At 40.0% G+C, this 12321-nt stretch overlaps 1 protein-coding gene across 3 annotated transcripts in view; it reads right to left on the bottom strand.

The window, feature by feature from the left end:
- The window catches only part of LOC124858238 (transcription factor SOX-6-like), a 158204-nt gene that overhangs the window by 67384 nt on the left and 78499 nt on the right, over window positions 1–12321 (bottom strand). For all 3 annotated transcript variants that reach the window (XM_047350167.1, XM_047350186.1, XM_047350176.1), the window contains one exon: window positions 4113–4285. In XM_047350167.1, the coding sequence (XP_047206123.1) occupies window positions 4113–4285 (173 nt within the window). The remainder of the gene's footprint in view (window positions 1–4112; window positions 4286–12321) is intronic.

The following is a 12321-nucleotide window of genomic DNA, read 5'->3' as shown; positions in this document are numbered from 1 at the left end:
CAGGAAGTGAACAGAATCTTATAGACTTGGATCTAGTTAAAGCAGCTGGGATTGAGACTGTGGCTTTAACAGCACCACATCTTGTGACAGCACTCAACGGTCAGGAATTGTCTCGTATTACTCACCAAACTAAACCTATAGCCCTCTTGTTATCTGGCAATCATCGAGAATTAATTTCCTTCTACGTTTTTCCTGTAGCTACGCACGCTATGGTGCTGGGTTTCCCTTGGCTTAGTAAACACAATCCTCACCTTGATTGGATTAAGGGCAGAGTTGAGTCCTGGTCCACCAGTTGCCACACTACCTGCCTTCAGTCTCCAGTCGCTCCCATTCCCCCTGACTCAGTTGTTAAGGAGAGTGATTTTCCGGATCTTACCCGGGCACCTTTGATATACCATGATCTTAAACAAGTGTTCAACAAAGCTAAAGCGCTTTTGTTACCTGCCCACCGACCCCATGATTGCGCCATTGACTTACTTCCAGGAGTTTCCCTGCCCACCAGCAGGTTGTATCCCATTTCTACACACGAGCAGCAGACTATGGAGAAATATATTAATGAGTCCCTGGCTACCGGTCTTGTCCGCCCTTCTTCATCACCCCTAGGCGCAGGTTTCTTTTTTGTCAACAAGAAGGATGGTTCTTTAAGGCCCTGTATTGATTATAGGGGGCTTAATAACATTACGGTTAAGAACAAGTATCCCCTTCTTTTACTTTCTTCAGCTTTTGAACCTGCCCGCGAGGCCACAGTTTTCACTAAGCTTGATCTTAGGAATGCCTACCACCTAGTTAGGATCCGCCAGGGGGATGAATGGAAGACAGCTTTTAAGACCCCACTCGGACATTTTGAATACTTAGTCATGCCCTTCGGCCTCTGCAATGCCCCTGCTGTCTTCCAAGCACTTGTTAATGATGTCCTCAAGGATTTTTTGAACATTTTTATGTTTGTCTACCTAGACGATATTTTGATTTATTCTAAGGATCTGAAGACTCACCAGCATCACGTTCATCTGGTGTTACAAAGACTTTTAGAGAACAAACTGTATGTGAAAGCGGAGAAATGTGAATTTCACCAGACCTCTGTAACCTTCTTAGGTTTTATTCTAGAGGGTGGTCAGCTCTGTGCAGACCCAGAGAAGGTTAAGGCTGTGCTGGAGTGGCCTGTTCCGGACTCATGGAAACAATTACAGAGGTTTCTCGGTTTCGCCAATTTCTGCCGCCGCTTCATATGGAACTACAGCCAGACAGCAGCACCTTTAACTGCATTAACTTCCACTAAAGTGCACTTCCTTTGGAACTCCGCTGCGGATCAAGCCTTCCGTGTTCTTCAGGAGAAGTTCGCCCAGGCACCTATCTTAAAACATCCAGATCCCTCCAGATAGTTCATTTTGGAAGTCGATGCCTCCGACACTGGGGTGGGAGCAGTACTCTCACAGCGATCCTCTGACGACGACAAACTGCACCCTTGTGGGTATTTTTCGCATCGGGAATTGGTGCTTCTTGTACAGTTTGCTCAAGAAACAAGAGTAGTAACCAACCCCCAGGTGGTCTACTACAACCTTTGAGCATCCCTAAGTGTCCCTGGTCACATTTAGCTTTAGATTTTGTAACTGGGCTACCCAGTTCCAAGGGTATGATGGTCATTTTGTCTATTGTTGACCGTTTCTCCAAGGCTTGTCACTTAGTGCCCCTTAGAAAGCTTCCCTCGGCATTGCAAACTGCCAAACGTTTGGTCAAACACTTTTTTCGCTTACACCGTATACCACAGTATATTCTGTCTGACCGAGGGCCGCAGTTTATTTCCCCAGTTTGGTGACAGTTTTGCTCAGTTTTAGGAGCCAAGGTATCACTGACTTCAGGCCACCATCACCTATCTAACGGACAAGTAGAGAGACTCAACCAGCAGCTCGAGTCTACACTTAGGTGTGTGACCTCCTCTGCCCCATTAGACTGGGCCGAGCATCTCCCTTGGGTTGAGTATGCTATCAACTCACAGGTCTCGCCTGCTACAGGAGTTTCCCCGTTTGAAGCCTCATTAGGGTACCAGCCACCTCTGTTCGAGGCTGACGAGGTCGACGTGGCTGTACCCTCTGTTCACCATCATGCTCGCCGATGTGAACTGATGTGGAGACAAACAGTTCAAGCACTCAATCGGACTCCGGCCCAGAACAAACGTATCGCTGACCGCAAGAGACGGCCACCTCCTGTTTACCAGCCGGGACAAAGGGTTTGGTTTTCCTCCCGGGACATCCCTCTCAAGGCCGTGTCAAAGAAGTTGTCACCTAGGTTTATTGGGCCCTACGTTACTGAGTCCTTAGTCAGTCCCTCTGCCGTTCGCCTCAGGTTGCATTCCTCTTTACGAGTACACCCTACCTTCCATGTATCTCAGGTTAAGCCCGTAAAGGACTGTGGTTCTTGCCCTCCGGCCGATTTCTGATTTCTTGATTTCTGATTTATTTGCTTCCCATCCTTCTCCTTCTGGACCGGCAGGTCGGGGGGGGGGGGGGGGGGGGGGGGGGGGGTTGGGGTAATGTCGGGGCTGGAGTTTCTGTTGTATGTTTTTTTCTGTGTTTTTCCATCTCGGTGATTGAGTCCTAGAGTACTTAAGCAGGAAGCAGCCAGCATCTCGTCGCTCGAGTATTAGCCTCTGTGGTAGCTATAGCTACTCAACCAGCCTCGTATTAATTAGGTTTATGTGTACTTTGCCTTCGACAACGTTTAACTTGTTCTTTGTTTTTCTTAGTGACCTGAACCGGCGACTACCTGGAGGTTACCCAGGCTGGCCCCAGCGGCTTTGTTCAAACACTAACTATGTTTTCAAGGACCTTCCAAGGATTATACCGGCGACTACCTGGAGGTTACCCAGGCTGGCCCCGGTGGCTTCGTTTCGCATTAGCCACGCTCCTAGGATCTCCCCAGGAAGAATCTTCCACACACACCTACCCGACGGCGAACTCTGGAACTTCCCCGGCTTGCTGCTTCCGGACCTGGATTCTCCAGACACCATTCAACCTAACCTGCCCACCCTCCACCTCTCCGCTGATGCTTCGCCTGCACTCCAAGCTCTAACCCAAGTAACTAAGAAATCATCGGACTTACCATTGTCTCCATATTCACTTCTTCTCCAGTCCGAATTCCTCTCCTCTTGGCGGATTGCCTACTCCCTCCTAGTAAAAGACATTTCACATTTAAGTTCCGGTTTCGTTTACTATGCCTCTTACCTGTCGTTTTTCCTTACAGTTGTTCCTGCACACCATACCGATCCATTCTCCTTAAATAAACCTTTTTCAAACTTGTACCCGTTTCCCTTGAGCTTGATTCTGCATGTGGGTCAGAGCCATACGTAACACTATGACACTTCCCACTTATCAAAATAAAACTGCTTCCTGTTCATTCAGAAATGTAACATTATCTTTCATTTACTCACTACACTGCACCTCACTCATTGTGCTGTAATTTACAACATACCTCGTTTACCGTTTTGTCTCAACAACAAAAACGTAGATATTTATTGTTAAATGTAGAGTCATTGGTTCATGGTTTCCTAGTAATGTTGAAAATCCTCCTTATCAGAATGTAAATTGTCTGCAGGTTTTATAAAGGCCCCATGTTCAATGCCTATATACAGTAAGTTTGATGCCGAACACCTTTGTGTCAAACGTGGGACCCATATAGGTCTTTAGGGGGTTGCACAATTTTAACTCATTTTGTTTATACCATTTTTAGATCCAGTTTAGACCTACATGGAGTACCCAACTGATTTTGAAGATATGGGATGTAGTCAATCCACCCAAGTGGGTTTCACATAAGAAACCCATTGTGAGCCTAGGCTCACTTCAGACCCATCAGACTTGACGAAATCCAAATGGGGGTCACACACAGATGCTGAATTTGGATGTGTTTGGCTCTGCTGGTCTACAGCATAATTCTTTTTTAGGCTTTTGTCATCTACCTGGGTATATCTAGAAATACTTTGCATTTTGAAAGATACTTGGTGCGTTCCTCTAAAAGTACAATGTACTTTGACAATAACATTTGTATTTGACATCCTCTGAATGGAGCTGGTTGAATTATTTGGTAGTTTTGTCCAAAAGTACCTGTCCGGCCATTCATACCTGCTCCTGTTGCTGCCTCGCCAACTCCATCTGTTGTCTCTGCTTCTCCAGTTGTGAGGCAGCCATCTTCTTTTGTTCATCGTGGGCAGCCAAAAGCTGCTCCCTCAGACTGATCAGCTGACCAATCATGGTTGATAGCTGGTGCTCCTTTTCCTCCAGCGACTCCGGTGTACCTGGAGACATATTTGTACATCAATACACTTCACTGTAAAGCTATGAAATGAAACACAAACTTTAATGATTGTTGTTAAGATCATATCAGAATCACCAGATAATTAATACTACATAATTATTTCTTCCAAAAGATTGAAAAAGATAAGTTCCTAATATTTTAAGGAGCAAGAAACTGCTTAGATAGATGATGATACTATTTTAAAATTTCCTGAACAGTGCCAGAAGCACTTTGGGGTGTTTTTTATTTTCTGCTAAATTTCATGATGGAAGCCCACCTTTCACAGATTCCAGCACGAATTCAAAACAACTTGTTTGGCCCCTCGAAAAAAAACACTCATACCTCAATTCCCATAAATCTTGTTGTTACATCTCACTACTCATTATCTTCTGTCTTGTCTCCACATGTTAACAACCAGTGTCTGTTCACAAGAACAATAAAATTAGATCGAGTTAATCTTTTGAAAATAGGTACGTGTTAAAGACATTTGTCAGGTTTATGATTTAGACATTCTTGGGAGGTTGTGGGCCACCAGCGACATTCCATTCTTATTACACATATTTTTTACATGGTAGCAAAGACAAAAGACAGACAATACTGCTAACATTTGCCTTTTAATAAAAAAGAACAGAAACCATTCAATAAAGCATAAAGGAATTTTTATTTTTATGGCATTTTATTTTTCACAATGCTTTACCTGAAGTTATAGACTACAGTTCTGCTCAGTCGAATTTAGGGAAGTTCCCATACAATCGGTATGTAAGCATTCTATCAACTAATAACACTAATCAGCCAAGGCTTCCCTCTAATGTTCTTTTGATCACTTTCCAGAGTCCAAGTTGTGGTCTCTGTCTCTATGGTGTAAAAGTCAAGTGCTACAAATCAAAACCTGGCGGTGGGATGCTAGAGAGCACACTGTAAATAAGAGGTTGCAAAAATCCACTTAATTTATTTGTAAGGATTAATTGACAATCATTCTATTTTAAAAGATGCAATAAATCATTGGCTTGGTTAAGAGAAGTTGGAAAATTGGATAAATCCATACTCCCAGGCTCAATAATTTCAACCACTAACATTCCCATTCGTCAACAGAGGAGTTGATTGCACACTAAAACCCAAAATGCATTCACAACAAGTCATGCTCTGAACCCAACAAGTTCTTGTAAAAGATCAAAAACATAAACCAACTAAAAAAACCTTTCTGGTCTTGCGTAAGTGCATTTGTTTTATTTAACCGTTGTGATACCACTTAAGGGCACCCTAAATGTCTGATACATAAATGTCAAATGGGATTTTTGTGAAACTATAGTGAACATTATTGACTTCACTGAGTGTTATAGCCAGATGTTGCAAATGTAGAAGGTACTTAAATCGTCGGTTCTCTATCGGCGTGTGAGTTTCTGTTTATATCAATTCCCTCAGCTCTGTGAAAACAAAACACAACACGGCACATAAAAGCCGTTTGTACAATTTACTAAACGGAGGGAAGGAATTGTAAATCTGGAGAGGCAGATTTACTAAATTGAGGGAACAGATTCCAAGAGAAGGTATTCTTCCATATTATGTTTTTACCACCATGCAGTATGCATATGTGCATGTGTACTGAGATCAGCTGTTTGGGATTCACAGTGTTCAGCTGCATCAGGACCAGGTAGGTTACATTTGTTACTTTTTTACCTTCACCTTTGTTTTCTTTATAATTGAAATGTTTTTGATTCCCCCAAGATGTCAGATAATTGCTAACCACATTATTAAGAGTAGATTATCCTGTCAGTTTCACTTTTAGTTTTAAGTATCAAGCACGCAGAAGTAAGTAAATAGCAAAGTGTGAGATTAAGTAATGTTACTCTCGAGTCAATGCTGCAATATTTGAATGGCTGATGCATTGATTCTGTGATAGAGGTGCACGTATGTATGGTGTACCCATGGTACGTAAGAAAAAAAATCTGTGGCAGTGGCACTTAATTGGTGATCAAATTGTGTATGCTGCAGTGTAAAAAATGTAAGAAGGCAATGTGGATGCGGCATTATGTCTCCCGAAGCCATTGAAACAAAATGCTGATAGGCAATATGCGGGTATTAAATTGTACGGAATGGTTTAAAAATATATTATCCATATCCTGTGAGTCTGTAGGAAATTGTGTATTAGGTGAACTTAAAAATAAATAATCCACTTACTTTTATTTTCATTATTTTGGAAATAAAATAATTGTTGTTGTGCATCCTGCATCCCTATACAGGCCTAAAAATTGGACTTACTATTTTTTTGTGGTGTGATAAAAAAGTATTTTGTGTATAATAACAAGTTCTATGTTTATACAAAAACACAAGAGCTCATATGCGGTTTCATCTGTTTTGATTGACTTTGTGTGTGTGCAGATATGTGTCCCTGTTGGTATGTAAATGTTGCACATGGACTGAAGTTAAGCATGTTCAGAAGTTCCTGTCCGTGTGTCCAAGTGAGTGTGTGTGTGTGTGTGTGTGTGTGTGTGTGTGTGTAAGGTTTTGCCTTGGGGCCATGTAGGGAGACTGCAGGGTGGCCCCAACACTACCTGCATACTAACAAAGTCTCCATTGTGGTCTTGTCAGGCCACTATTGTACCCCAGACTGTCCCTCCTCACACACATACACACAAACACACAGAGAGAAATTACCCCTCATCATCCCTGTATCAAAGACAGCATTCTCCTTCCCTTGTCCCTTTTTTAGCTTTGAATTTCTTTTTGATTTTTACCACAAAACCTCCATATCAGTCAGTTCAGCCCTTCCCCATTGTATTCCCTCTCCTCCATTTGTTTCGTGTTTTGATTTATCCCACTCTTCTTGATTTCCATTTTTTTCCAGATATTTAGCGTTATTTCACTCTCTGCTGCTTATTTTAGTCTTGTCTTACATCTCTCCTTTTTATCACATTTACAGCTTTCATTCCTGCAGCTTCTTTTTACTACGTTGTAGCATCTCTATCTTTTTTCATCAACACCTTCCTTCCTCCTCTTTTCTTTCCCAACTCTCAAAATCTTTCTCCAACTCCTCCCTTTCTCTCTCTTCATCACCCCAATACCCGCTGCTGTTCTCACCACTCCTCTCAAGCCTTATTTTCAGTCTTTGACCAGAGTAGAATGGGAACACCGATGTTCCCATTTATAACCCAAATCTCAAACACACACCAAACACAAAAACAGACTTCTTCTGTATTTCACCACATTCTTTGCGAAGTGAAACCTATTGTGTAATCTCAACAACTGCGATTACAGCTCCATGATTCATCTTTTCGGATTATGTGCTGCGCATTCCAAACGTGCTGCTTTGCGTTCCTTCAACACTTTCTGGCACCAATAACCTTCGGAGATATTTCCGTTTCCTATCCATCAGGATTATTCCTGACACCTGCAGAGGTCAACAGCCAAAACAGAAAGCCATTAGCTGTTTTCTCACTCTGTTTGGGTGATGTGGATATTCTAAAACAGAACTCCTAGAGCTACGGGCAGTTTTTTTACTAATACACCTCGTTTTAATTCAAGACAAAGTGATTCATTCTAAATTTCTGTGTAACTTTTACCATAAAAGCATTGCTTGCTTATTCAAAATGTTTTGAAGGATTCACTTTAACATACATAAATACATTTGTCTATATTTGGAAATATCCTCACAATATGTCTGTATTATTAATGATGATGATGCAAATCGATATCCCCCAGTATATATTATTATTATTATTATTATTAAGCAGATTTTAATTATCTTGCCTAATACACTGTACACAGTCTATGAGAGTCCCTTAGTGACTTTAATTTACTTAATTTACTGCGGTACCAGTTTGTCACATCCTCTTTAGATGGTACCAAAGCATTCCGTCGCAGAAGCTCCACTCTTTCCTCCTTTAGCATTAAACTGCAATAGATGAGACATGACATTTCATGATGGAGTAGACTTTCAAAGAGAGAGAAGACAAAAAGATATAATTTTCATCTCATGTGTGCTTTCAAATTACATAAATCAAAAAGTTTGACCCTAATCTGTGCCGTAGAGCAAGCCGGAGGATGTAACATCTAATCTGAACGTGAGAGCAAAGTGGAACCGCAGTTAAATTCCTTGTTTGTGTGTACAAGCTTGGAGAATATGGCTGATTCTAATTCTGATAATATTCTGTTTTGCGGTTGACGTCAACTCCCTTCTGCAGACAGACAGTAACATATGTTTTCATGGGAAAAATAGGAAATAACGGCGCAAAAAGTACGATAGTGGATTTGATACTTGAATGTGAATATGATTATTGCAGCCAGATGTGCCAGCTCATGCATCTAACATTATAATGAGACACTTTCCATCCATATGTTCCTTTGCTTTACTGACTGTGCTTTGAAAAATATTTAAATGTAAATGCTAGAAAAAAATTATAATAAAATAATAAACACCAAGAGGCTTAAAGACAAAAAGAATTATTTGCAAAGATTTTGCAGATGATTGCGGTGTTTCAAACCGCCATGCTTTTAAAGTATGACCTTGTTCGTTTTTCTTTTTATTGCATGAAAATAATTAATCATTATATTTATCACAGATGAAAAAATCATTACTTTTGTTTTTTCTGACAAATATCATGCATTTACACATTATAATAGAAATTAGAGATGCACAGTTTATCAGAGAGCCGTATCTGACAATTTTAATGAAAATACTGAAAAAAGGGAATTTGTTTCGCTTTTCAATAAAATCATCAAAATTATTCATCATTTATCAAAATTAAGAGCTTCCATCATTTTCTATTATTCAACAGGAGGCACACTGAAGCATTTTGTTTGGTTTAATTAAATGAATTAATTGTGCTATATGATTTGTTATTCCTTCATTTTCTGATGGATTGAAAACTACCTCTATCAAATTTGTGCAGTGAATTTGTTTCTCTTTTATGTGGTATAGTCCTTAAAAATATATAAATCAGTCAAACTCAGATTCTGCAGGTCAGACCTCAAAGAAAACAAGAAATTAGTACCAGCCAGGAAAGTCCTGATTGTTGCATAGAAACCAAAACACTGTAAACTATTGTACCCAAACAACATGGTGGGAAAATATTGCTGCGCGAGAGATGTAGGAACGCTTTAGAACCACAGCTGAACTCTTCAGAAAACTCTTAAGACCACACAATGTTAGTTAAAATATTGTTGGTGAGGAAGAACACATAAAAAAAAAGCTTATGTCTAAAAGCTTTGAGGGTAAATATTGCAAACAGCATCGTCAGAAAGCATAAAAGGACTAATAACCACAAACCTGAACACATATTCTGTTTTGTACAGATTTCTACTGGAGGTTTCACTTGTTCCTCACTTAAACTGAATAAAAGGCACATTTACTCTACACATTGCAAGTTTGGGAGCACTAAAGAAATAAAGAGGGTCATCGGTTTTCATCACCCTTAAAATAACTGTAACTTTACAAGTAAGTTCAGGTTGTTGTGTCAGGAGGCACTAAGCAACAGTTGTGTTTGCGTATTTAGGTCAGCCAGACCGACACGGAGAAATAAAACGTTCCACTCTAATCAGGGCGTTCCTTTCAGTTGGGAAGGCGGAACAGAGACATCTGTGAGTTTGTGTGTTCCCTTGAAGGAGACCGTTCATGTGCTCTAATATCCAAATTAGTGTGTCGGGCAGGCATGTTTTTACTAAACTTATTTTAAAGTGGTATTGTACCTGTATCACCTGTACCTGCACCTTATTCAATGTACCTGTTTTGCAATAAGTACATTGAATCAGGTTAGAGACAAATAGAAAATCATGTTTTAACTTCACATATCACTTTTTTTAGAAGTGTTTTCTGTACTTTTGCTCATATTATTAAATACCTTGCTGTAAAAGATTTAGATGTTTTTTAGAAGCATAACACAATGCATTTATTTCTAGAAATAAAATTCCACACATTCATAAATGTTAAAGTTTAATAGCAATTTGTATCTAAAGAAATAATTCACTCATTATCTCATTGTAATTTGGAGGTAATTATTATTACCTTTTTGCTTTATGCCTAAGATAGCTTGCAGGCTCTAACAGAGTCTATGTTTGTGCTGAACTTAAAGGCTTGGATATACTTTAACAGATACTTTCACAGGCCAGTCCTGGCCCAAACATGAACTGTGTTACCTATTATGCCCAACGATCATTGCAGTTCTCTATAACAGCAGATATCGCTACAGAAAAAGCCTGCATGGATTCAACAAGTGGTAGAAGAAGAAGTATTTAGAAAAGGTCAGTCAGTCAGTCATTTTCTATACCGCTTCTTCCATAGTGGGTCACGGGGAAGCTGGTGCTTATCTCCAGCAGTCTATTGTCGGGAGCCGGGGTACACCCTGGACAGGTCGCCAATCCATCGTAGGGCAATCTAAAGAAAGTTCTTTCCTCAGACACTACACTAAGCACAGTGTTTTTTGAAGTTAATGAAGCATTTTGCAATACAGGTTTTCGCTATGGTTCAATTCAAACATACATATGCTTGTAAAACTGCACATTTTCAGACTGAACAATGCTGATTCTTATACACAGCCTGCTGCCTTAGGGGTTACTTTCTATCTCTGGTTTTGTGAAGGGAAATTTCTGTTGAACACTTGTCTGAGCACTCAAATTCAGATCAAAATATAAATTTTTGCTGTTGTACTAAACCCATACCAAGCCATAACTGTATCCGCAAAGAAGTGAAAGGGTAACATCTAGTCAGATGGGCATCCTGTTTATGCAAATTTTCACAATTGAAACATCTCAGACTGAAAATGTTCATATCTAACGCTATATTAGTGGATATTTACTGTCTATACTTTAACAAGAGACTGTTGTTGCCATGGCCACGCTAAACTTGTGTCTGTTGACATCGTTGTCATTCTGCCTGATTAGCTAATAGTAAGTGCGTCGGGATAATTACAAGAAAAACTGGCAAAACAGCGCAGGGACATACATTCCTTGATGCTTCTGCTCAACCGACAGTCAGACACCAAAACCTAAAGTTTACTCCACTATTGGCAGCAAGAAAGCAAACTAAAGAATCGGAGCTGATCAGGAGGATTCATAGTCAGCAACATCAACCAACATTACTTTTAGTAACACAGAGGTTGCTTGGTTAAGAAAGCAACAAGAAACATAACAGTTTCTTATGAAGGCATTGTCAGTTGCAGTTTGAGTTGTCTTAAACTGCTAAATCTGTTGTTAGCCCATTCCTTACTCTGACGACTTCTTGACTTTTCTACAAACTCGAAGTGTGATGAAATCATTATACAAGTATAACAGTGAGCTATAACTGCTAATAGTTTCACAGAACCTTAAAACAAGAAGCCTATCCCTTTAACCTAAAGCAGCAAGTGTCCTTAAAGAAAAGCTAGTACAGATAAAAAAAAATGTACTCTTGTTATAGTTGATTTTCCCTCAGCATTTCCAAAGACGTGTGGTGGTTAAAGGACTTGCCAAACTGACTAATAGTATTTATTGTATATATTGTATTTATTGTACTCATAAGGATGTATTAAGCATCCTTAGCTACAAATTTAGAAATAAAATAGCAGGCTGGGCGTGTATGAGTTTGTTATTTTGCCTTCTGCAATTTATATCACAACTAAATAGGAAGGCTTCTTTTTCAGTTAGCAGGCTTGTAACAGATGTCCAATTATTGCTTAGCAAAAGGTGTTTACAAATGTAAAAGCAGTTTTTCTGCTAAGGTAATTGGCCATGGAGTGGGTCACAATTAATAGAGGGGAAAAATGGCAGATTTCTGTGTTGAAATTAAACTCAATGTCTCTGCTGTTGTGCTGCAGAAGGCTCTCTGAAGTTGTTTTTTCCACAGAGGAAACTCTTGCCATTTCATTATGAGACGACCACAGTCTCCCTTACTGAGAGTAGCTCCACTGCAAAGCTGTAATGCCAAAGGCTGGAGCGCACAAACATAATCCACAGAATCATCCAAGACAGAAAAAAATTATGTTGTTCTGCTCTTATCAGGTTTCCAAAACCAACTGTTAGTGGGAGTTTGGCCCTTTCCTCCTGACACAGCTAGTGTAACTGAGT

This window comes from Girardinichthys multiradiatus, chromosome 2 (assembly GCF_021462225.1).
Source record: "Girardinichthys multiradiatus isolate DD_20200921_A chromosome 2, DD_fGirMul_XY1, whole genome shotgun sequence".
Lineage (NCBI taxonomy): Eukaryota > Metazoa > Chordata > Actinopteri > Cyprinodontiformes > Goodeidae > Girardinichthys > Girardinichthys multiradiatus.
The sequence above is the reverse complement of the archived record's forward strand: the minus strand, read 5'-3'. Positions and strand labels throughout refer to the sequence as shown.